At 35.5% G+C, this 26,266-nt stretch overlaps 1 protein-coding gene across 1 annotated transcript in view; it reads right to left on the bottom strand.

The window, feature by feature from the left end:
• CPS1 (carbamoyl-phosphate synthase 1) overlaps nt 1-26,266 on the bottom strand; it is a 122,219-nt gene that overhangs the window by 42,403 nt on the left and 53,550 nt on the right. The window contains exons 18-20 of the mRNA XM_055345190.1: nt 25,127-25,325; nt 20,955-21,131; nt 17,474-17,592 (exon numbers count right to left, since the gene is read on the bottom strand). Of these exons, the coding sequence (XP_055201165.1) occupies nt 17,474-17,592; nt 20,955-21,131; nt 25,127-25,325 (495 nt within the window). The remainder of the gene's footprint in view (nt 1-17,473; nt 17,593-20,954; nt 21,132-25,126; nt 25,326-26,266) is intronic.

Raw genomic sequence — 26,266 nt, 5'->3', positions numbered from 1 at the left:
AATTGAAATTCTAACAGAATGTAGTTGAATCTATTGCATTTTGTTCATCCTGTTCTTTAATCTTCTTTAATTAATTCATATTCTGAGTTTAGAAAAGAGAGAATCAGTCTGGTATATTTAATAGCCATGTCTCTGGATTTTGGATACCAGTATTAGTTTGGATTTTTACAGCTATGTGTCTTCTTAGTCAATTTGCTTTTCTTATGGCACTTAAATTTCCTCTGCTCTCAAGTTAACTCATTATTTCTTCCCAATAAATTTAATGTCTCTTTTTTCTATTCTTATTTTGATTTTTTAATCTTCTCAAGTATTTGATAAACATTCTCCCAGAGCAACACATTTTCCTGTCAAATTCTTGAACATAATCTGATTATTAAGTATTATCTGTCACTTGCTATGTGTACCAAGTACTGTGCTTCATGCTCTAGAATTACACTGTCCAAAATGTCAGTAACTAGCCACATGTGACTATTTCAATTTGAATGTTAATTAATGAAAATTTTTTAAAATTAAATTTGACTCACAATTGCACTAGCCATATTTCAAGTGTTCAATAGCCATGCATGGCCAATGGTTACTGTTGCTATATTAGATGGTGCAGATTAAAGAATACTTTATCATCACAGAAATTTCTACCTGGGAGTGCTGCCCATGAAGATACAAAACAATATTTGAGACAACGGAATGATAGAGAGTGATTCAAAACATTTTACAGAGAGATAAGCTATGTGGTACAATGTGAGGTCAGAGAAAAGAGATAACAATGAGAGTGGATGTAGTTGAAAAATACTATGGCAGTAGAGAGATGAGAACAGAATCATAAAGAAAGTTCGGCTTTATATGGATGAAGGAGTTGACAGATGTACTATAGGCAAGGGCAACTGCGTCCGCAATAATTTGAGACCACAATGGGCATGGCAGGGATAGACCCTTTCTGTTTTTATCTTATTTATGTTCTTTCTGTATTACCTATTTTAATGATGGAGAGAAAAAATATCGAATCTCTATATTCAGGGAGATCAGAGTACATTAGGAGGCAAATAAATAGCCATAGATTTGCCTGCACTGTGAAAAATTATGCAAGAGAAGACTGTGGCTCAGGGGAAATGCTTCCAGCTGCCACGGGAAGTCTGGAAAGGCCTTACCCAAGAGATGACTGCTGAGCTCCTGAGGGCTTTTGAAACACCCAAGTTTCTAATGTTTACCTTTAGTCTTGCAAAAAAGAAAAAATTTGAGACAAAAGCAGAAGAATTTGTTTGTTGCTACTTGTTTTGAAAACGTATATTTTCACTTTTCTTGCCAAAATTATGTTCCTAAATCAATTGCTCATTTGTTTATATGCAAGTGTGCATTAACCCTCAAAGTGGAAGTGCTTGATAAATAAGCTAGTTTTCTAAATTAGAACTATGCATGATGTTCTTTTTAAATAAATATATTTAATTGTGAGTTTTATGAAAGACAAATCATATTACGTTCACCTGCATGCTGAAAGACTACACATTTTCCCTATGATCTGTAATTTTGTTAAAAACATAAGTATGAAGCTTGAGTTAGGTGGAGAAATACTGCACATATAACATTAAGCCAATTCTTACCCTTAGATTTTTCTAGCTACTTGCTAGGACATTTTCCCATAATTGTGCAATAGCAGTAAAAGAAAAAAGCAGAAATAAACAGATCTTCAGTAGGACATTTCTTTATTATTGCAATAACTATCTAAGGCAGGACCCATATTATGTTCCTTTGTCATAGCCGAACTAACTTACATGACTAAATCCTAATCCTGAATAGCAGCAATCCAGACACACTTAGGAAACATGCCTTGAAAAAAGCCATCACACCTGTTATTACAACAATGAACTAGCAAAAATGCAAGTTCTTCAAGTCCAAAGATAACCAGAAGTAATCATATATTTATCTTTAAGCTCTATTGGTCATGTTTCTCTACCTGTTTTTTTTCCTTGCCTTGAACAATTTATTTTTATTTCTTTTTATAAGGAATATCAGTCAATTCTTCAAAGGTTGCTACATTGCTTTAAATGAAAATTATAGAAAATGGTATTAAGCAAACAAACAAAAAAGAAACCATTTAGATTCCTCACATTTCTATTAGGGTTGAAATAAATTTGCATTTGTTTTGTCCACATTCAGCAATGCAGTCTTTTCTATTGCTGAAATATGCATAATTCCTCCTATTATTTTCCACCAAAAGAGTCCAATAGAGCATTTAAAGACATCTTCAGCAAATATGCAAAGTCTTCCTCCGCCACTCACCAAATAAAATTGGACTCTTACCAACAAGCAAATAAAAAAGAAAGAAAAAGGAAGACTGACTGATAGACTTGGTCTCATGCATAAAAAAAAGTAAAGTGAATTAATTCTGTGCTGATTTTTGGTGGCAAAAATCAGCTATCTGTCACTAAGACTAACTCAATCATTACTGTTCCCCATAGCATCCCCACCCCAGAGAGTTTTCGTTATTTAAAGGGGACGCCTGAGAAGAGCAACAGGAACACAGAATAATGAATCACAAATGATAGACTTTCAGGAGGGGGCTGAAAAACTATTTCCCCATAGGCACCTCCTCAATTCATATCGGGTGAGATTTCCAAAACAGATGTATCAAGCCAGATTTGCAGAGTGCATGTTTTGAGCTCACAAGCTGGTTCCTAGAATATTTTCTTGGTGAGCCCAAAACAGTTTTTTAACTTTTGCTCAATATTCAAATAGCTAGATCAATATCACGATATGACATTTTTATAAACATCTTGAAAATCAGGATGTATTAAGTTGGACTGGCATGTGAATATAATCATGTTCATCTATTTTAATATGAATGCAAATATTGGGTAGGTATGATCAAAGAAGTTCAAAGTGATGTATCTTCTATAGTATTTTATTTATAATCTCTCTGGTTATTAATTTCTACTCTGTAGGCATGTTCATGAAATAGTGGAAAGCATTTCAGTCTTCCTCACTGACAAAATACATGTTAATTCTGACCCAGCACCATAATTACAAAGACATGGATAAGTTAGATCCCTCCCTACATTCAGTGCTACTTTAATTCTGTGGGGTACCCCAACCTCCAAGACAAGAAACAGGTTGCCTCTCTCTTTATTTCTCTCATCCACTCTCTCTACTGTTTTTGCATAACATGAAGCTGGCTGGCATGTCACTACATAGGGAAGAAAATTGACTTTATTCCCTACGTGTTCTGATACAAAGTTTTATTTTGAGTCCCATTATAATAAAATAAAAGAAGAGACAGTTTGAAGATACGATCCATTAGCTTTGGGCCAGTGATTTAGATAAGGTTAAACCTCTTCAGAGTCAAATGCAAAATGAATAATCTTAAGTGAACATAAAGCTCATTTAACAATGTAGAGATTCAGGTACATGCTCCTCCTCATCTTTATCTGCCCACATTGGGCTGTCCTCCATTTTTTCTGCTAAAAAGAACTTCCACCAGAGGGAGACTTTTTTTTTTTTTTTTTTTTTAACAAAATCAAGTTGGATGAAAGCTTCTTTTAGGGACAGGGATGTAATTTTTTTTTATTTTTCCAAAGGAAAATAAAAACCTTAATTTGGAACAAACTCAAATAGAATAATTATTAAAGAAATATAAGTGCTGAATTTGTAATTCAAAACTGCCTTTTGAAGCCTCAGTAGGGAATGCTCCATTTATATTGTATTGTAAATCTAGGGAGCATTATACCAAGCAAGAATGTGATCAGCTGAATGGAGCATATTGCCCAAAGAGCACACAGTTTTAAAATATGTACAATAAATTCTCCTCCTGTGATTCAGTATGTATTTGTGTGTACTAGTATGTGTCTGTTGATCTTCACTGCATCCTCCAAAACAGGCTTATATCATATACATGATTTTTTCTCCCCACCTCCTTTCCATGCCTTCAGAGTTCAAGGGCAAACTCTGCAAAGGTTACACTTCTATCGTGGCATAAAAGGATCTAAACAGTAACACAAAGAAGCACCAAGTAGCTGTGATGCTGGCCTTTTCATGATCTTCAGCTCCTCTCTACTTAGCAGCACAAAATGACAGGTCTGAAATTTTGGGGAGGGGGGAAAAACACCTTCAAAACAGACCATCAGACTTTTACACACTCTGCCATAATCTTTTAACGGTTAGACAGCATGGCTCAGCTTCTCCAGCGGGAAGTCTCTCGTGTGTTCTCTGGTTTTATAAACCATACGAGCCTTTCTCCTGTCTCTCTCCGACTTCCAGTGTAGATTTGGTAGTTGTTGTTGTTTAAAATTCTATCCTGTCATCTCTGAAACTTCCTCCACTCACACTTAGTCTTCAATAATAAATGATAAAAGGAAATGGAATAAATTCCCCTTAATGAGGAAATTTTCACCTGGCATAGAGGAGCCGGGGAAATCTATTAACTGGAGGAGCGCCTGCAGCATCGCAATTACCAGGGGAGCCAGCACACTTCACACAGTCCTCTCTTCCACTTGACTGGCTTTTATCTGATCCACCAACTCACAAGTAATACTAAACAAATTTCCCTCCAGATTGCACAATCTCTAATGTGAAAATGAGCACTGCACTTGGCCTACAATTATGGGATGGGCTTATGATTTTACTATTATCTTCTTTTTAAAAATCCCCTAAAAGGCAGAAGCTGAGAAAAACACTAGGACCTGATGCTCAGTAGTGACCCCTGCTTTAATAAGCACAGAGAACCGAGGAAGATACATGTTCTCTGTCCCGAGACACCCCATCAGCCCTCTCCTCTGACTTTTGCAAGGCTTCACAGATTATTTTTGGCATGTCACAGGTTCAAGACCATGCCACGATCCCAATAATGCAATCAGGGGAAAAGTTATTTGTCTTCTCATCTTTTCTTTCAAGGAGATAGGTGGCTACCCTTTTCCTTAAGAGAAATGCAAAAGACATTCTTCAAAAATAGCAGTTGAGTTTAGAAAAGCAAAGGATGAAACCTAGGCAATTGGGTAAATACCACCATTTTCTCTTCATCTCTCAAAGCGCAATGCTTTGTTACTATACAGCAGTGAGGTCTTTGGAGGAATTGAAGAACACCTTGATCTTTACCTCTCATCCACAGGACAAACAGTACCCCAGATCCAAGGTCCATGTGAAAGCACATCAGCATGAAAATTATATATTAGGATATAGGTCCACTTAGCGCTATTGTGATAATATGCTACAATATTACAAGTATTGATTTTCAAGGGATGATAACTGAAAGTCTACTAAAGACTACTAAAAACAGAGTCAAAGAGGAAAAGCTTATGAGCAATTGATACTGTAGACATTTTTAAGTAGGCAATTCTTAGTTTATGAATTTTACCTTCATTTTTTTAGCAATCTTTACTGATTCCAATAATCCAGAAATATTGTATTACTTTCAATCTGATAAGACCACTTATATACTACTGATTATAATATCATGATTACATTCTATGAATACCAAGTAATGATAATGGAGAAAATGACCTACTAGAGGTTAATTGTAATTTTTCAACTATAATAAATCACATTTTGTATCTCAGTGATTCCTAGTTGAAAAGGCTGTGGCTCTTGGGGTACCTGGGTGGCTCAGTCAGCTAAGCATCTGCCTTTGGCTCAGGTCATGATCCCAGGATTCTGGGATCGAGCCTCACGTCGGGCTCCTTGCTCACAGGAAGTCTGCTTATCCCTCTCCTCCCTGCTCTCTCTTTCTCAAATAAATAAATAAAATCTTTTAAAAAAAGAAAAGAAAATGCTGTGACTCTCTTTTTCTCTGCCATGGGTTTGGTAATGATGAAAAACAAACAAAAGGCACCCTGTCACTGTAGTAAGTCCTGTCTATTAGTGTATAAGAAAGTGTTCCATCACATTCAAAAGAGCATGTTTTTACTGATTAGTACAGCTTTCACCTGATCAGATTGAACTAAAGGGCAAAGTGCATACTATAGAATACTGCTTCTCTTACTTCTGATCAATACATTTACTTATAATTTTAAATCCGTTCAATAGATCCTTCCCCAATAATTAAGATGTATTCAGTAAGCAAAAGCCTGGTTTTTCCCATAAATACAAGTTTCTTATATGTCCAGAATTTAAATACAAAAGATAAAAATAAATGCTATGTAAGGCCTTAGTAGAAAATTGAGATTAAATGAGTATTCTTTGATGTTTTAAAATCTGTTATTTCCCAAATAAACTTATCTGGAAGTCCTGTATTTTAAAACCTCTCCATTATCTTTGTTTAAAGAAAGTCGTGTTTTCACAGAGTAGTTTTCCACCTATCAGATGTGTTGTTCCAAGCAATAAATGTATAACTTTCAATATAGAACTTTCTTTGACCTCTAGAAACCATTACTCAGAATCTTATTAAAATAAATTCCTGAACTGAAGCCTATCTACCAATAACCGCTACATAGATTTTTTCTTGCCAAATGGAACATATGAAAGGAATAATTTTTAACCAATTTTTTTAGTTCTTGAATGAGCAAATGTAAGCCTTTCCTAAAGGGGGTAAAATTGAAAGTCATTTCTAGGAGGATGTCAAAAAATTCTAGTTTTAAATGTCTGATGACATATCACCTTAGATCTATGTTAATTTGAGGACTACTTCCTCCAAGGAAACAAAACATCTTTATCACTGAGTGTTTTTCAGAAGAAGACAGAAAAATAAACATGAACACCCATGGATGGCAAAAATTCTCATTTACTTCACATTAATGACTATTATACTCAAGAGCAAATTGAGTAGCTCTCCCTTCAAGTTGCCTAAAGCAAAGGATGGTCAATTAAATCAGCCCATCGGCTAAAGAGTAGGTGGTAGGATAGGGTTTGAGGCAATATTTGTAATATCACCACAGCTATGTTAATACTGATTGCATTATTATCATTATATTTAATTGACAAATAGTGCCTGACTGCCCATTCCAACCATAGGGAAATATCACTGGCCAAATCTAGAGTCAGGCACCAACTCTGCTGGGAAAAAAGGAATCACATCAATCAGATAAAATGGTAGACATAAGAAGTGTGTGGCACAATACCAAACCAGTAATAAATACTTCCTAAATGTGGACCCCAGGGGATAAGGAAGAAAGGGAAGACCTGGCACAAGAGGGGAGAAAGAGAAACAGAAGGGGGAGAAGCAAAGGCAGAGTTATTCAGAACAAAACTGGTATGTCATCTCAAATGGGCCCCTGCACCTCAGCATTCCTCAGACCTTTCCCCCCTCTGGAACATTCCTGCGGCTATACCTTGAGGTAATGAGGCCCAAGGTACTCTGTACTCCCTGCAAATTACAACTGATCTTCTGGACAGCATATGCACACAAGCATTTTCAACACTTGTTGGGGAGCATGGCCTAAGTTACCTTATGCTCCTCAGGAAGGAAATCATGCACCTCACCTCCATGGGCTGACTCAGAGCCTCTATGCCTCCATAGAAATGTTTCAGATATGAATGAACAGGTGAAAAAAATTCTGGGGGTCAGTGAGTGATTATCCAGCTTCTGTTAACTACAGCTGAGGCAGACTGTTTTGTATAAATGTAATTTCCATTGTACACTTCAGGAAATCTTTACCAGCTTGCATTAACATGGAGGATAGGTATTTGCATCTTATTTAAAGAAAAAAAATATGTATGTGTGTGTATGCATGGATGTAGACGGTCTTCTATTTGAAAGATGGCAAAATGTAAAAGGAAACCCCTTATCCCAGCTCTCCATATCCTTGAGAATTTTGTTTACATCTTTTAAAAGTTACCTGCCATGACTTTCTCCCTGCCAGGTCCCTGTGTTTCCTCCCCAAGAGTTCTAGAGAAGGGCACATCTCTTACAATGCTTCTGCTCTAAGTGAGGTCAACAATTCAGGCAGGAAAACACACAGCTCACAACTTGACAGCTAAGGAGGAACTGATCTCCAGCTGTCTGATTTAAAAGTCATATCTCTAAAAAGAAGCATTTGAAAAGGGTTAGTGACTAGAACTGCAGGCAGAAGCCCTGGGCTAGATTCCTTGCTTTCCTCTGACTGCTGTGACATACAGTCTGACACACACACCTCAACGTGACTCAGTTTCACCATCTACAAAAATAGAAGAGTAATATTTTCTACCTCTATTATGGCAGAAATTCACCTTAAGGTCACCAGAGAAATATGGATCTCTGTATCATAAATAATATAAGTATATATTTTTTGCCTCAAACTTCCTCACTTGGTTAATTAAAATAGAACCTTCATATAGTTGTAAATACTTTTGAATATTTCTCACAAGAACTTTCAAGAAAATGTGCAAGTTTGAAAACTTGGATAGTTTTTTTGTTTTTAATCAGAAATAGAAAGAATTTTGGCTTGTCAACAGGCAGTAGAGATTTTATAATGTACATATAGGTATTATAATGCTTCCAGTGTGTATAAATCTCCATTTGATAATATAAAACAATTAGATAAATCCCCTTTTATTAGAGAACATCTTATTCAAAGTCTTCCTACCTAATCAGTAGATATATAGCCACTTAAAAAATGAAAATGTAAAGATAGTGATTTACAGTGTCTTCCAACATAGTGAGTTTATATCTTGGATATATATTTTTTGGGTAATCATTTTGTGGGTCTCTTGAAGCAACCAGGAATTATAAATGCATGTTTTTCCTACTCTAATTTCCCTTCTTTGCCATGACTAAGAAATTCTGATTTTCATTTTCTACCGAGAATATATCTTTATGTAATGGACATACTATTACACAAATATTTCTGAATGTTTGCTTGATGGAAGACACTGTGCCAATGCCCAAGAAAATATATGTTCAATAAAGAATTGGAAGCCATTATTATCTGTTTCAGAGCTGATGCTATGCTTTAGCATAGCGAACTTTATTCTGTATTCACACAAATTGGCAAAACTCTTAAGACTTATAATTAAAGTCTATTAAGACATTATGATATTTGGAATTTGCCCTAAGGAATTTACAATTTAATTGGAGGATGGTACCAACATGCATCAAATAATTATAGAACCTTGAAATGAAACTATGTGGTTCCAACTACTACCTACACTGAACAATAGGTAGATAATATCCACTTTAATTTCTGTTCATAGACTTAATTTCTTTTTTTATTTATTTTTATTTTTTTATTTTTATTTATTTATGATAGTCAGAGAGAGAGAGAGAGAGAGAGAGAGAGAGAGAGAGAGGCAGAGACATAGGCAGAGGGAGAAGCAGGCTCCATGCACCGGGAGCCCAATGTGGGACTCGATCCCGAGTCTCCAGGATCGCGCCCTGGGCCAAAGGCAGGCACCAAACCGCTGCGCCACCCAGGGATCCCTAGACTTAATTTCTTTAGAGTAAGATTCTCACTTTTATGAAACATAGCAGAAATATAACAAAATAAGAGCAAACACGATTCGTTGCTTCCTAAGTAAAATTCATCCATTTACCAGCTTCCTTTCTTCTTGCATATTCAGTCCTTACAGTCTAGTTCCTGTTCCTTCCTCCCCTGATCATCACATTTGGTGGACTTGCTCAATTCTCTCCCTCTCTACTCTCCCTAAATCATGCAATGATGTTGAAAGTGTCTTTATATTTTAAGTATTCTGTTTTGGAAATCTCTCTTTCCTTGGTTCCCCTGGCACTGGGATATATCGAAGGATATATTTAGGGATATATTCAAGGGATATATGCTGTCCTTGGATTTCACAAATCCTGACCTTAAATCCTGGATCCAACATGCACTACCTCTGGAACTTTGAAAAGTTTACTTAAACATCTGAGTCATTGTTTTATTTATAAAATATGCACGCTTTCTAGGAACTCTTAAATTAACATTTATGTGAGATAACATATGCAGAGGTCTTAGAGCTTTTGTTTTTAACCTCCATTTAATTTTCCTGGCTTTGTGTTCCTGCCTCTAGTTGGTCCGTTAAGAGTATCTCTTCTGTATAGCCACCTGCGTATATTTAATCTTCAAAAATAGATTATAAATCCAATGAAGGCAGGTTAATGACTAACAATTATCCATCGACAAATGGCATTGAACCTAGAACCATGCCTTGAGCATAGCAGGTACTCAATAAATATTAATGATTGTATAGATGAACAAATATCATGCGGTCCAATAAGAGTCTCTAATAAAGAGAAATGCCATCAAGTAAATACATAACTCATCATGCTGAAATCAGAGATATTGACATAGGGATAATCTGTTCTATTATTGACTATTAATAGAGACATGCAAATTATGAGTATATGTTATTTTAAGTCAACTGAGATTTTGAACTATCAAATATTTAAGAATCAATACACAAAATATATATAATCCATTTTACAAATTATCTAAGTATCACTCTGTACATTTTGAGTAAAACATTTATCTTGCCCATGCTAGAATCAAATTCTCTCTTACACTTTCAAAATGCACATTTGTAAACACTATTTAAATAGTGAATTCAAAGAAGAGTCTCAGAACATTAAATATTTGATGTAAGCTTTTATATTCTATCTGATTCAATAAATTATTAGTTAAAAAATTAATGGAGGCCTATTAAATCTATGGCATTACCTAAAATATTTTATTACATGGAACATAAATTAAAAATAAAATGTATTTTTGTCATTAGTTCACAGAGGCACAGAAATTCCCACAGTAAAACTCTTCTTTCAAATAGAAAAAAAAAAAAACTTTTTCACGTAAGCTTCAATTTTTGGTACTCTTAAAGAGGTTTATTAGATAAGTGGTTTAGGGTATGAAAACTAAAGCCATAAAATGATAATATGTAGTAACTGATAAAATTGTTCTCCTCTGGACTTAGTTATTTTGCAGGTAATATGTTATATATTCATCTTAGTTGCATGGCTTCCCAGTAAAATATGAATGGAGTTTGTTTTTTTGTGTCGTTTTTTTTAACTAGAGTGAAACTGAGACTCAGAAATATCGTGAGTTGGCAGTGAGGTCAGAGGACATATAACCCATTGTCTGTGAATCAAATCAATGGGCTCCACTAAAGCATCCAACCATCAACATTCCATCATTCATATATTAAACAACTAATGGTATCACAAAAATATATCCATAGTAGAGTATCATCAAAATTATAACATGCAATTATATGTTATATATAAGGAAATATATATACATATATATATCTTTCCCTAAATTATTTCTATATTGAATACCCTTTAAAGACTAAAGTTTTTCATTATTAGAGGTTTTTCTCTTTCAGAAAGTATAAACTATTATTAGAAAGCAAAGTACAGACATTTTTCTGTCTTATATCTAAGTTTTAACAACTTTTAGAAGACACTTTTCCCAAAAAAAACTTTAATCAAATATAAGCACAAAATGTTCTTGTCTGGTTTTGCCATGCCTCATGAGCAAGTTAAATAAAAAGTCAATAGAAACTAACATGTGTAGGAGAGGACATTCAAAGGGAGTGTTCCAGCTAAGGTGACACCTGCATTATTACATCTGCCAGAAGTTTGTGGCTGCAGGGAAATGGCCAACTTTACTGAGCTCAATTTAGCACTTGAATGCCCAAGTGGAACTCACCGGATTTGCCCTAGATTGTTTTCCTAAGCAATAGGCACACCTATGATTTTTCAGCACTCACCAATGGACACAGTTTATCATATTGAACATAGCGATGTTCAGATGAAAATTGGGCCCTTCAAAAGGGTACTTTACTTTTTCACTACATTGAATATAGCAGTAAGTGGCAGTGAAGGAGGAAGAGAATATCATCAGAATTAAAATAATAAAAAAAATGAAGCCTATAGAATATTGGACAAAAGCAATTTCTGAATAATTTGTACATTAATCCACAGTAAATTAAATTTATATCAACAATTAATAGATAAATAGATCCAAATCTTAGCCTCCTATGTGTTTGTGGTATAAACTATATGGTAACGGTCATATCCCTTATTTTTAAATAGCTAAATTGGACGAAAACAGATTCCTTTTGAAATGCCAATCAGTAATAGCTAAAGCCTCCAAAAAATAAAACAAGGAAATAAATTAAAAAGACACAGGTAGAAAATAAACAGATGCTCAAAGCTGGTAATTAGCAGCCTCACGGTTCTTTTTCTTGCCTATTCATGCTGTCATTTTTTAAGTATCATTGTTGTCTTTCAATCTAAAATCTAAATTGGTTGCTAATCCAACCTGATATTGTAAATAAAAATGTTTGGGGTGTGATGTCCTGAAATAGTCTCTGCTCATAAACCAGCTTTATTATAGTTGACTTCCTTCCTCACTTATTGCAAAAGGGGTTCAACTGAGAGATCCTTATACCTGTGCTTGTCTATTAATGAGTAACATAGTTGAAAACTTTATGTGTGCTAGATCTCTGGTGATGGGACTGATATCCCTTTGTTGATTACCATTACTATATTGAAAGTGTCTACTATATATAACTTTATTTCCCTCAGATGTTATTTGATTCACCTTTCCACATCCTTCGCCATACATGTATACAACTATATGTGTGAATAAATATATACATATAGCACAGGGGTAAAATATCAAATATCCTAAGCTCTGGAGTCCTGCTCAGGTTTGATCTTACATCTGTCATTTATTAGTATGTAATAGCAAAGAAGTTGCTAAATATCTCAGCACCTTAGCTTGCATCTATTAAATCAAGATAATACTAATTTCTTTAGGTTGTGGTAAAAATTAAATAATAGAACAGTGACTGATATGTAGTCAATAAATTTTGTGATTATTATCTCATACTTGGCAGTCATTCAGAATTGTTTGATTGAATTAAAATTCAGGTTTCTGTATTAAAAGATATCATTCTAAATCCATTCTTTTGTTACCTTAGGGAATCAGCTATATCAGGAGAATCCAGCTGATGAAGACATTTGACATTTGATTTATTTGATTTATGGTACTTGTACTTTTGCCCTCCGGGTCAGATTTATTTGCATGATCAAAATTGAATCTATCTATATGCTAATGGAGGAAAGGATTACAGGTGAGGTTTTTGTAATTTTTAATAGATCAAAATAAGCATATTTTTTCTTATAGTGAGTATTTATGAAAATTCTATATGGGAGAAGCATTATGTGTGAAAGAGTTGGTGTTGGTAAGATGAAGGAGTATGGGGAAAATAGACATTAAAATGTGGGAAGCTCAGTTGTGAAAGCCAATGGATAGAGTTTATGCAAACGTTTTAGCTTCATTAAAAATTCTGACAGACTCAACTTTTCTTAAACTTCTTGCAAAGTGATCCAGTAATGTGAAGTCAATAGATTAAACATCTAAATCCCAGTGCATACACATAACAAGCATTGGAATCCTACACATCACATTGAGTAAAGAGAAACTTTTCAAAACTTAAAGAAATTCACTGTAAAATATGTTATCACTCTAGGTCGATTAAAGCTACTACACCAGCTTATAAATTTGGGGAACTGCCTAGAACCATCAACTTTCCTAGCATGCCCTTGGGCAGCAATAAACAATTTAAGAGGAAAAGGAGAAAGTCAGTGAACTCAAGTGGGGAAGAGAAATTTTTTGTTGAAGCTGTCTGAATAATGGTTATCACCTGAGTTGGTAAGAATGGCTATCGCTCTGGAAGTCTCCCGAGGGCTACCATTGCTATGCTCATGTATTGGAGATGGCAAACTGAGTTCTGATGGGAGCAAGCACTTGCAGCCAGGATGCTGAGTCAATTATTCTAACACTGGTCTAATGTCTCATTGCCCTGGACTAGGACAGGCTTTCATATATCATCCTCAGCATGACACATGTTCATCTCCACCCTTCAAGAAAAAGAATTTCTGTGATTTTCACTTTCTCACAGACATGGAAAACTCATCAGTTATTTCCATAATGCCAACTTCATTACAAACATTGTTTTGTTTTCCCCACTCCAATCTATGGATATTTACATATATACTCAATACATAGGTATATTCCCTTTAGGAGTCAAATTCTGAACTTCATCTTAGATGACTATATGTAAATATAAGTCATAGACTGGCCATCAATATGAATGATATTCTCATTTTCTGCTAGTGAACATGTTTATTGGATTTTTAGGAGAATTTTAGCATGATTAACAACTGTAGAGTAGGAATTTTTGTTCATTAGCATAATGGAATATTATTGATCTTTTGGTAAGAATAGCATTTGTATTATTTGCTATCATTGCTTCTTTTAAAAAAATAGGTCTGGTATTAAAATCAGTGACAGTACATCATAAAGAAAATTAAGAAAGTTAAGTGACTCTGAAAAACAGTCTTTAAATGTATATATCTGAAATCCCAAAATACTTTTCATTATAAAACGTAGTATTTTCGTTTTCAGGGGGAAAATCTTGTGCACTCATCATGTGCTAGGTGTCCTTTACATTCATACTGTTTAAGCTTCACAACAAAACTATAAAGCAAACGTTAGCAGAAAGAATATAAGGCCAGAGAAGTAAGGGAGGTGACGGGCCCATGATTCCACAGTGGGGAACCAGACTAGCTCCATAGCCTGCACTCTTTCCAACACACAGGAAAAGAATCAAGTGAAACTTGGTTCACTCTAGCATAGTGAAACTCTAGCATTCTATACTTTGTTCCCTCTCTAAGTTTCTCCTCTTCTCCCAGCTGAGATCCCCATCGCCTACTTTCCCAGGGACTTTTATGAGGAAAGTGCAAAGGGATCTGGGCACATTGGCACCAGAGATATGTTGAAGCAAGAGAATTTGGGGACCAAATTATCACACCAAATAAGTAGGTACACCTTCTAGGCCTACATTGAAAGCCAGCCTTTCCAAATGCTAAAACAGTTGATATTTTGAAACAAAGTTAAGCACAGATAAATGTAATGCAAACTGGCAATGCATAATTCAGCTATATAATGCCAACTGCTAATAAAGAGTTATTATTACTGTTGGAGGAGTATCTGCCTCGATAATTAAGCCTCCTTGGATATTTAGAGGCTGAGAAATATTTTTTTATTTTTTTTATTTATTTATGATAGTCACACACAAAGAGAGAGAGAGAGAGAGGCAGAGACACAGGCAGAGGGAGAAGCAGGCTCCATGCACCGGGAGCCCGACGTGGGACTCGATCCCAAGTCTCCAGGATCGCGCCCTGGGCCAAAGGCAGGCACTAAACCGCTGCGCCACCCAGGGTTCCCAAGAAATATGTTAATATGACATCATAATCCAGGGTAATGGTGAAGATAACCAAAATAGAATAACAAAACTCAAGTCCTACACACTTAAATCTATCAGCTGTGACGTCCACTCAACTTCATATCTTTACGCATCATACAATGATTTAGACAGGTAGCTTCAGCAGCCATCTATTCCTTCTTTTTTAAATTTAACACCTCTAAATAATAATCATCATCAAATTGTATGTGTACATCTAGGACGCTCAAAAGAAAAAAAAAACAGAAAGAATTAAACAGTAAAGTATCATTCAGAAAATAATGAGTTCAGGGTTTAGGTTTACTAACACCATAGATCACCTGTTGAGTTCTTGAAACAAAAGATAACTTTAAAGTATAATTTTTTAAACTCTTAAATTATTAAAAGTTTTATAAATGTTGGTCATTATGAAAAATACAAAATATCTCTATTTACAAATATGCTGATGCCAGAAAATAGAAACTAAAAATGTTATATTATCAGTGAATAAATGTAACAGCATGTGGAAGTCAGAAAGATATTATAAGTGATTTGTTAACAGTAAGTGGGTCTAATCCTCCAAGGACCTTTTCACCATCAATATACACTTGCTTAGTTAGAATCTCAACCTGCTTTCTGGTTGTAACAAAACTATTCAATTAAAACATAGAATTTGGGGATCCCTGGATGGCTCAGTGGCTTAGCGCTGCCTTCAGCCCAGGTCATGATCCTGGAGTCCCAGGATCAAGTCCCACATCGGGCTCCCTGCGTGAATCCTGCTTCTTCCTCTGTCTGTGTCTCTGCTTCTCTGTGTGTATGTGTGTGTCTCTCATGAATAAATAAGTAAAATATTTTTAAAAACATAGAATTTGCCCCCAAATCAGAATGTATATCAAGTGAAAATCTAAATCACAAAAACATCTGCTATTTTTCACCCCAGTTCTCTCCTACTGCTACTATTGGCATACTGCAAGTTTCTAGCACCCTCATGTGGTTTAATTGGAGTGGTTTCACAGGCATCCAAAATCAGTTGTCTGAAACTGGAAACAGTAGAACAGACTATAATTCAACATGGAAGTTCTGCTGGCCTCATAAACCAAAAAAAGGAAACCTCAAGTCAGCAAAATTCTAAGATGAATGTATAGGCTCAATTCTTAACGTTATTTGCTATCTACTGTTCATTTTATGTGATCACTAGAAAGGATGACTTGTAAGCAACCACAGCTAGTTTCATTTTTGGCAAATTGGAATCTCCCATTTTCAAAACCAAGCATTTACTGTGGGCAACTGTTCAATAGATGAAAAAGAATCTCATTTTGCTCAAAGAAAAGCAAATGTTATTATTGCCCACGCTTTGTGCATCTTGATTAGGTAAACATAGTAATCCAATTATATGCCACAGACGTAGGCTTTGAGAACTTCCACTGTCTTCAACAACATTTTATGTGATTAATATCTTTACGTTTTCTCTAATCATTTGGCAATAATTTACACAGACAAAACATTTTCGCCTCTAAACATGCGCCTGGGCTTGTAGGTGAGACTTCTTTCCAATAATCATGCATTTCAGAACCTTCTTAAAGGGGAGAAGATAAAGAGGATTATAGTCTCTCCCCTAGATTGGTAATAAATGTTCCTCTTATCAAAGATCCATGTTTAGAACCTATCTGTGATTACATAAGCCTGAGGTGCCCCAACAAATGGTCTTCCCATGAAAAATAAAAAAGTAGATTTTAAAGCACTGACATTATCAGAATATTCTGAACACTAAATGAAATTTTAAAAATAATTGGCCATGAAGGAGATAAAAATGTAAATTAGTGAGAGGTAAAGAATCTATTAACAGAAACTTGAATGTGGCTTATTTGTATGCTGAACTGGAAGTCCCAATGTTAAAAATATCAGTAGAATGCAAGAGGAATACATTTGCTCATCAATATACAGCAATATGTAGGTTGATATTAAAAGAGAAAAACTGACTTCAGAACTTAGAAATATTATAGAAAATAGAAATATTATTTATTTGACTATTGATTGATAGAGTTTTGATTTAGGTAAGTTAAATAGCACATGAATTCATAGATGTACACCAATTTTTATGACTTCAAAAGACCTAATAAAAATCTCACTATGTTTGACAGCAATGGTGCAAGACGGTTAAAAATATCAAGGGATGCCTCTCAAAATGTAAGCAACTAAAATACCATTTCTTGTGGCTATGGCTACTGCTTACTGACCTTGGCACTATTTCCTTCATTGAATCAGAATTTTGGCCAAATGCGTAAGGGTAAGAGGAAGACAAAAGCTGCAGAGAAGGTATCTGGGATGAATCAGAGGAACACTGCCTTACCTGTTGAGCCCTTTCAGTGTCTTTTCCATTTTTAAAATGTCCTGCATCTTATACAAAAACCACTTGTCAATGGATGTGAGCTGCATAATCTCATCAAGGGACATGTTGTCTTCCAAGGCCTGCCAAAAGGAGATGAGATGGTTTCTTTGGCAAACATTTTATAAATGTCTTATTTGGTTGAAAACATATAGCAGCCATTCCTCTCCACATTATTCAGAGAACCTGCGGCTAGAGACTGAGAATGGAACTGATATCATATCATTGATGTTCCTCTCAATAAACCTACCAATGCTGCCAACTATATCCACAAATGGCATACCAAGGAGGTGGCTTGAGTTAATCAGAGTAGTGTGTGCTCAGAAAAATCCCCCTAACAGGCTCTGCTTCCCTGCTTTTTATATAACCATGTTCCCAATTATGTCCTAAACTTGGTACATCTCTTTGGAATTAAAGACTACCTCTTGAGACTACAGTTAAGGCAAATTGGTAGGAAAATCTAGAATCAATATAATGATTATTTAACTTGTATTTTGGATAATTACTCTTTGGCAAATACCATACTTTTATTACCTCATTCCACACTCACACAAACCAGTTAGTGAGAACTTATGGATCAAATCTGTCTTAGAGTTATTTCTTTAGAATATTTCCTCAGAGAGGACTTCAAACAATTATTTTGAAATTGGTTACTAGGACTTTTGTGCTAAGACAGGCACTTTACAAAATCCTAATATATTCCAAAACAGTGTAGTAATAACTTCTGTTCTGATAGGCAGCTCAGCTTTTTCCTCAAGCTTACTTTAGCAATTTCTCAGAAGTAAAATTACAACTATGGGTCATTAAGCTGAGTAAAAAAAGGCAATGGAAAGAGGAGATAAACACTCAAAACCCAAACCTTGATATTCAAAAGATGTTCACCCTTCTTCTTTACTATCTTTAGATATATATTTGTACTCCATGAAAATTGGTAATCAGATAATACTTCAAGACCACATATTCTAGAGATGGCACATTGTATTTTTAAGACCCATTAGGAAATGTGGGTAACTAGTAATTCTGCTACTCTGTTTCAACCCAAGGAGATTAATTTTCTTTAAACTCTCACTGATTTTAGCACCAGAGAGATAATGACTGTGTCGAGAGACAGCACAGCTTATAATTCTGTTGACTAGCATAAAATGACATATAACGATAATACTCAAAGGCATATTCATTTTATAAGTCTATTTATGTTTCTTTTGTTTAATTCTCCCTATATATAGCCAGGTTTCCGAGGACTTAATATTCTGTCTCATTTTCCAAGTGATTAAAGGCACCATTCGCTGTTGGCCATCAATACTGTGAGGGGGATAGAACCTTAAGTTAGTGAGACTTTTGACAGACCAGAGGAAGTTTTCATACAGTCACACACACTCATCACCCTGCCCGTGGCAGAGGACCTAAAATCCTGGAATCCTTATTTCATTATGACGAAGAACAACTACAGTCACAGCCACAGTGTCCAAGCCAAAGCCAGATCCTGCCCATCTTCCGACTTCCATCTTCAAGCACTGCAGCTTTGCCATGTCACACAGCTATAGTGAAGTTCATAATGACTCAAACAAGTTTGAGGTTACTCTAATGTTTCCCAAATCAAGAATAATGCCCTGTGTTCTCCCCAGATCAAAAGAGGTGATGATCCAGTCATCCTGAAATAAGACTGCAGCAAAAATCAGGCCTCAGAGCAACTTGCCCTTTTGTAAGAACCATGAAAGCAAGTGAAGATTTACTCACTCCTTTCATTCCTTTTCCCCTTCAGCCTTCCACAGCCCTTACTCTCTTTGTCAAAATCACCAAGTTCCTGGTTGCTGGGGAAATGAACAGTAATGATGACCTCTAACAAACAGAAACCAGTTCCTTCTGCTGGCATTCTGACAGACAATAATTTATACCTCAGACTCTGAAAATCTTGCTCGTACATAGAGTGCTCTGTGCAAGAAAGAACCTCCACACAGTTCCCCCCAAATTCTCATCCTTTATAAGTCTGTTAGAAAAGAATGAGAGCTTTGCTTGAGTTTTACAGCCTTGCTGGGAACTTGAAAATACTTCCCTTTTTCATCCTCCTCAAAATGGCAGAAGTATGATAACTAGGCTAAAGGAAAAAATCCACTTACTGCCCTTTGTCTGCACCCCCAAAAAATCATATGTACATCTACACATATGAATATGGTAGAGTGCTTTTTTAAACAAAGGCCTGAAATAAGAACAATATAGAAGGTGAAGCGGCTCTCTGAAATACGCTCTCTTCACTACTATCACCCCCCTCCCCATTGAAAAATGTTAATTCTCTATTACCTTGAAACTCAATATTGAGAAATGTCCATCAAAAGACACTAGCATCTGCCAGAATTTCAATGGAACTTAATATCCTGCATTTAGAAACCATAAAGGTGAGGAGAGTATACATTATATGCAACGAAGGAAACATTCCCTCCCCTTCTCCCCTCTCAGCAGGACAGACTCTCAATATACGGACATGAAAGCTGCAGTGAGTTCAAAATCATTCACAGCATTTTTCTGTTGCTACAAAGGCAAATTACAAAGACAGAGTTCCTCTTTAAAGGAAGAATTCATATTTTCATCAACTCATCCCACATGCATGCACGCACATATAAAATGGTCAGCAGGGTTTTGTAGCTCCAGTGTGGTTTGATACTGTTGGCAGATTAATGCCTAAGCTTCCTTAAATGTCAAAAAGCCATTCAGGGATTTCTGACCAGACAGGTCCCAGCTGCCCAAGTCACCTTTTATAAAATCTGATGAGCTGAAACTTCAAAACCCTACACATAGTAAACATGAAAGGAGATTAATATGGCATTTAATTTGCATAAAAGGGAGCTGGGGGGTAGAAGTGAGAAAGGTGGGGCTTTATTGTTCTAAAAGTTAAGATCAATAAAAAAATCACACAGAGAGGCCTATAATCATGGAAGATCTTTATAGCCCTTGTTGTTTAAACATAGAAAAAGAAGCAAATAAAGATTCTAAAGTCTGAGGTAGCATATACTAAATGATACTATTTTATGCATCTTCTCTTCTAAAATACAATTTATGTATTTTCAAGGAACAAGTAATGAGAGTGATAGGAACTGGCAAGTCAATATGATCAAACCTACTTAAGAGTATTATTGATAGGATATAGAGTAAAAGGAAGGAACATTTTATCTACGTGATCATCCTTTAAACTGCAATGTGTCCTCAAGTCTAGGCTTAAATAAAATTTTAAAAAGGCAGATCAATTATAGAATCAATTATAGAATTGATCAATAATAGAAAAATCTGGAAAAAGCCACAGAAGTCTCCAGTATTATACTACCAAAGAGAATCGGATTCTTTCCCAAAATCCCTGAATTCATGACCACTTTGTGTTTCAGTTTTACTTTGAAGTCCAGGTTGGCTGTACTCTGAAGAAAATAGTTGCTCTGGGCCCCTTATCACATATTACCTTGGCAATGGCATAGATCCGGGTGCTGGATGGGTCAGCCAGCTCTCTTCTGAGATCTATGTTGGATGGCCATTCTTTGTTCATTGGGAGGCGGGAGGTGAAACCATCTATAGATGGGTGGCACATTCTTAAGGCTTTCTGGAAACTCTCCTCAAAGGTACGACCAATAGCCATGACCTGCAATGCACATTTAAGAACTTGTATTTAAAGAAAGTGTCTCTATATTATGAATTTGAAACACACATAGAAATGGAATATTTTTCAGAAAAGACTTAGGAACAAAACATATAAGGAAGTATACTGCTCAAATGTAGGTGTTGCTACTGTTTTTTTTTTTTTCTCTCTCTCTTTCTCTCCTTTTCTCCATGGTTTTGATATAATGAGTCTTTAACAATATTAGGTCAGTCTTTTATCACATATGGAATTTAGTTTTATTTGCTGAGACTGATAAGGAAATTGTCTGCACCTGCTCTGGACCATAATATTAAACTGAGGAATATGTGGAAGGAGCATATAGACCCTTCCTTAATAAAATCCTGCTTTTATACAGATGTTCTTTAGAATAAAAAACAAATGAAGGGAAGCCAGACATACATTAACACAAAAACAGAACTATTTCTAAATGGGTTATCAGTCACAATCCAAGACAGGTTGGCTTTCTTTATAACCAAGTATTAATATTAATAAAACCTTCAGAATCATAATGAATACTGACAGATTCAGATTCTGAATGTAGGTGGAGTCTGAATTCCCCATGACAAATTCAATGTGTCTTCCCACAGTCTTTATAGCTGACTGTACACTAATCAATTAGAAAGACCATGTGGTGATTTGGTTTGGACAAGTTACAAGTCAGAACTAAACTTAAATTGCCTTCAAGCCTAACCAGTTATTTTCAGTGGATAAACACTGTCTTTGAATCTTTCCACGGAATAATAGATTGCTATGCATTTTTGGTCTTCAATTTAAAATAATAACAGTGGTAATGCTGCCTTCAGTAAATTTCCATGATTCTTTAAATAGACCCAAATTCCCATTCATGTCAGTTTGGTAAACCTTCATGTCAATTGTGTGACAAGATACATATTCAAAAATCGCTAAAGCCAAACAGATAACCTTTCATGCGGCCCCAAATTTAATTAGAAGTAGGGAAGATTCTCAAGAGCAGAGATAAATAAAATGTTAGTCCAATTCAGATAGGCAACCTGCAAGGCATACTGGTATTTGAAGGATTACACAATATGGTCATAGACTTGCTTGCCCAAGCATGAGAGAGACTGCCAGAAATAAAATATTTTATAGTACTATCAAATTAGGAAAACATTTCTAGAATATTTAATACAATTTTAAAGTATTATATATTTTATAATTGGCATAAAAATAACTAGTTCTATAAGTAACTCACCATAAATTTTAATTATTTTTAAGCACACTATACATAATGGTATACGGAATATAATCCATAAAAGAAAAAAACATATCTTATAATAATTAAGGAGTACATAACTGTGTTCAGTCAAAATTTGTGGTTTTTAATATTTTATATTATTAAAATTCACCTTAATTAAGTGAAAACATCATCATTTTTCAATGGAATAACTGACATAGCCCTAACCCTATTCCCTAACCCTATTCTTCTACATTCTCAAAGCACCTGTATATAAACACTGTTGTTGTTGTTTTTTTAAGATTTAATTTATTTAATTTATTTATTCACAAGAGACACAGAGAGAGGCAGAGACACAAGCAGAGTCCTGCGGGACCTGATCCCAGGACCCCGGGGTCATCACCTGAGCCAAAGGCAGATGCTCAATCATTGAGCCAACCCAGGCACCCCATAAATACTGTATTTTAACTTTCTTTCTTTCTTTTTTTTTTTTAAAGATTTTATTTATTTATTCATGAGAGACACAGAGAGACAGAGACATAGGCAGAGGAAGAAGCAGGCTCTATGCAGGGAGCCTGATGTGGGATTCAATCCCAGATCTCCAGGATCACGCCCTGGGCCAAAGCCAGGTGCTAAACCACCGAGCCACCCAGGGATGCCCTGTATTTTAACTTTCACCTCAGTTGAATTCATTTTACATTTGGTTCCATTTATGTATTCTGAACTTACCAACTGCAGATAATGTGTAACAAACATCTACATCTTATTCACTGTTTTATTCTCCCAGCATCTTGCATGGAGTAAGAACTCAGGAAATGCTTCCTAACTTGAATTAAATGTCTGATGGGAAATATTCACTGACAACAAAAATCCCTTAGATAATAAGCCCTAAATGAAAACATTACAGAAATTATCTCATATTCTTTGGTCTATAAATTTTACTGTGAGCAATGTGAAAAGGGATACTTCCCACAAAATAAACCAAATAACAGTTGTTTATTTGGCAGAAAAACTACCAACCAGACTTTCCATGGCATTTGAGTTTTAATTCTATTATATACCTTGAAGCATGATGGAAAAAAAAGGAGATTTAAAGCGGCTATGAAGGACTACCAGGTTTTTGTTTTTGTTTTTGTTTCACAACTAGTAGGACATTTTAATTTAAAAAGGTCAAACTTTCCTTATCTTTTGTTACATTAAAATTTTGCGCTCATATCTTGGAAACTAGGGAAACCAACATAGTAATAATTCTCCCTTTCATGCATGAATATGATCAGTAAAATGCTTTTTTTTTTCTTCTTTCCTCCTGCATTGCTGATAGATTTAAGCTGCACTTTCTGCAGTGGCTAGTCTGAGGATAGCCTATAATCTGTAACATAGGACAAATAAAAGCCAATATAGAACAATATGTCATAAATAGTTCTTTGCTCTGTAATCTAACCAGCTTCGATATCTAGGCATAGACCAAGAGCTCCGACGTTGGCCATATATAGACAGGGATGAGATAAAATAAAGTAGATAATAGATCAATTAATTGATAGGGATGGAGATTCACACGTACTGCTGGTAATTAAAAATCCTCATAAACAATGACAACAGTACTGGCAAAATACATTTATTGGAGATTCCTTATGAATCTAAAAGACATTACTGAATATTTACATGTAGTAACCCTAAACCTTATAAAAATCCCACAAGGTAGATATTATCATCTCTAATTTTCAGATGGAAAACCTGAAGACCAGTGTCTTGCATGAATGTCGTTAATTAGAGGAACAAGAGTAAAATCCAAGCTCATTTGGTTCCAAGGCTCATCTTCTCTCCACTTATGCCAAGCCAACTGGATGCAGGAAGAAATAAACCCATTGGTGGGGGAGGGAAGAGAGTGACCATTAGAGACTGGGGTCTGAATTCCTTTCTTTCCTTCTGCACAGAGGAGCACTGCATCTTTGAAAGATGGAATAATCAAATGCTAATTTTATTTTCAAATAGTATAAAAAGGACATTATGAAAAATCTAAGGTCCTCAAAGCTTAGACCATTTCAGAATAATGAAAGAGGGCTTCATAGCCCATTTTGCTCTTCTCAGTTTCAAACTTTAGAGCTAGATGGCACATGAGAGAAAATCTTCTAGTCTAGCCCCTTTCTTTTAGAGATGTAGAAAGTGAGGTCCAATGAGGGTAAAGTCACAATCTGTGTGAATAGATTAAAATTGAATTCTTAACCTTAGTTCAGTGGTCTTTTCCGTATACCATTTTATATCATGTTATTTTCTAGATTTGTTTATAAAACACATTATAATTCAGTTATATATGAGAATATGGTTTTCATATATGCAAATATATTCTACATCCACATATATGGCCTCTCATTTAATTTTTTTAAAGATTGTATTTATTTATTCATGAGAGACACCAGAGAGAGGCAGAGACACAGGACAAGGGAGAAGCAGGCTCCCCACAAGGAGCCTGATGTGGGACTCAATCCTGGACCCCGGGATCACACCCTGAGCCAAACAAAGGCAAAGCCTCAATTGCTGAGCCACCCAAGTGTCCCAGGCCTCTCCTTTTAAATAGAAGCTTTTAAGATCCATGAAATGGTCATGTAACAAACGTCTTATGTTAACAGTCAGAGAAATGTTGAAACACCAAGGAGGAAATAACATTCCCATATGTCCTCCAATCAAGAACCCAGTATCCAGGCAACCTTAAGAGTTTCAAGGATGTTAAAGATTTGACAAAATAACTGAGAACAAGAATAAATAGGGAAATAAACCAAGGACTCACCTCTCCCACACTTTTCATAGAGCTGCCAATTCGGCTAGACGTTCCATGGAAACGATCAAGATCCCAGCGAGGAATCTTGGTAACCATGTAATCCAGACTAGGTTCAAAGCAGGCTGATGTCTTCCCTGATACAACATTCTTGATTTCTGGAAGTGGGATTCCTAGGGCAATCTTTGCAGCAATGAATGCCAGTGGGTAGCTATAAAGGAGGAGATACTTTTTTTTTCCTTTCAGCAATGAGCATTAAAAACAGCCCAAAACATAAAGTGGTCTTTCTTAGAAATTCTGGTATTATTACACATCAGGGTATAAAACACATCTGGTTCTCTGTTCTGTATGAAGATTTAATAGCCACTTATAAAATAACATGAGTGATGATAAAATAGAGAGGCATGGATCATGAAAGAATTCACTCTCTATGCCTGACATTCAGTGCTACAACTGCCAACTTTCACCTCTTTAATTGGGATTAATGACTGAATCAATGACTTCCTTGATAAAATGCTCACTTGTGTAGAGCCTCCACAAAGATGAGAATCTGCAATATATTCTTTTGAAAATATATATAAGCATCTGCACCTAGGAAGACCATGAAGTTAGCTGGTACTGCAGGGCATGCAATGGTCAGAAAACATTGCAAGCGTGGGTCCTTGCTTTTTCTCCAAATTATTTTTGAGCTTGAGACTCCTTACAAAACTAACACTCTAGGAACTTGACTGGATAGTTTTGGTAATTATATTTGAGAAAATAATGCATGGAACTGTAGAATTACATGTGAGTCTTTTAATACTTCTCCCCCATCTGACAGATGAGGAAACTGATTGAGACAGTAAGTGATGCGTCAAAAGTCAACAGGAGAATTGGAAAGAGAGCTCAGGTCTCCTGACTCTTGCTTAGGGCAACATTTCACTGCCACTCCATGCAGTACCACATAGCTGTATTAAACAAAAAAATCCTTACAGGCAATTATTCTGCTCATTTAAATGCCATGTAATTTAAATGCCATATGCTTAGTATATTAATAGAAACAAAAGGTACTAGTTAATGTTCCCTCCAATTATGCTTGCTAGCAGTTTTTAAATGACCTGCAAATTCATTCATCTGGTTGCAACATTTATCAATAGAAAAACCCTACAATGT

Source organism: Nyctereutes procyonoides, unplaced genomic scaffold (genome assembly GCF_905146905.1).
Source record: "Nyctereutes procyonoides isolate TBG_1078 unplaced genomic scaffold, NYPRO_anot_genome, whole genome shotgun sequence".
NCBI classification, from domain to species: Eukaryota; Metazoa; Chordata; class Mammalia; order Carnivora; family Canidae; genus Nyctereutes; species Nyctereutes procyonoides.
The sequence above is the reverse complement of the archived record's forward strand: the minus strand, read 5'-3'. Positions and strand labels throughout refer to the sequence as shown.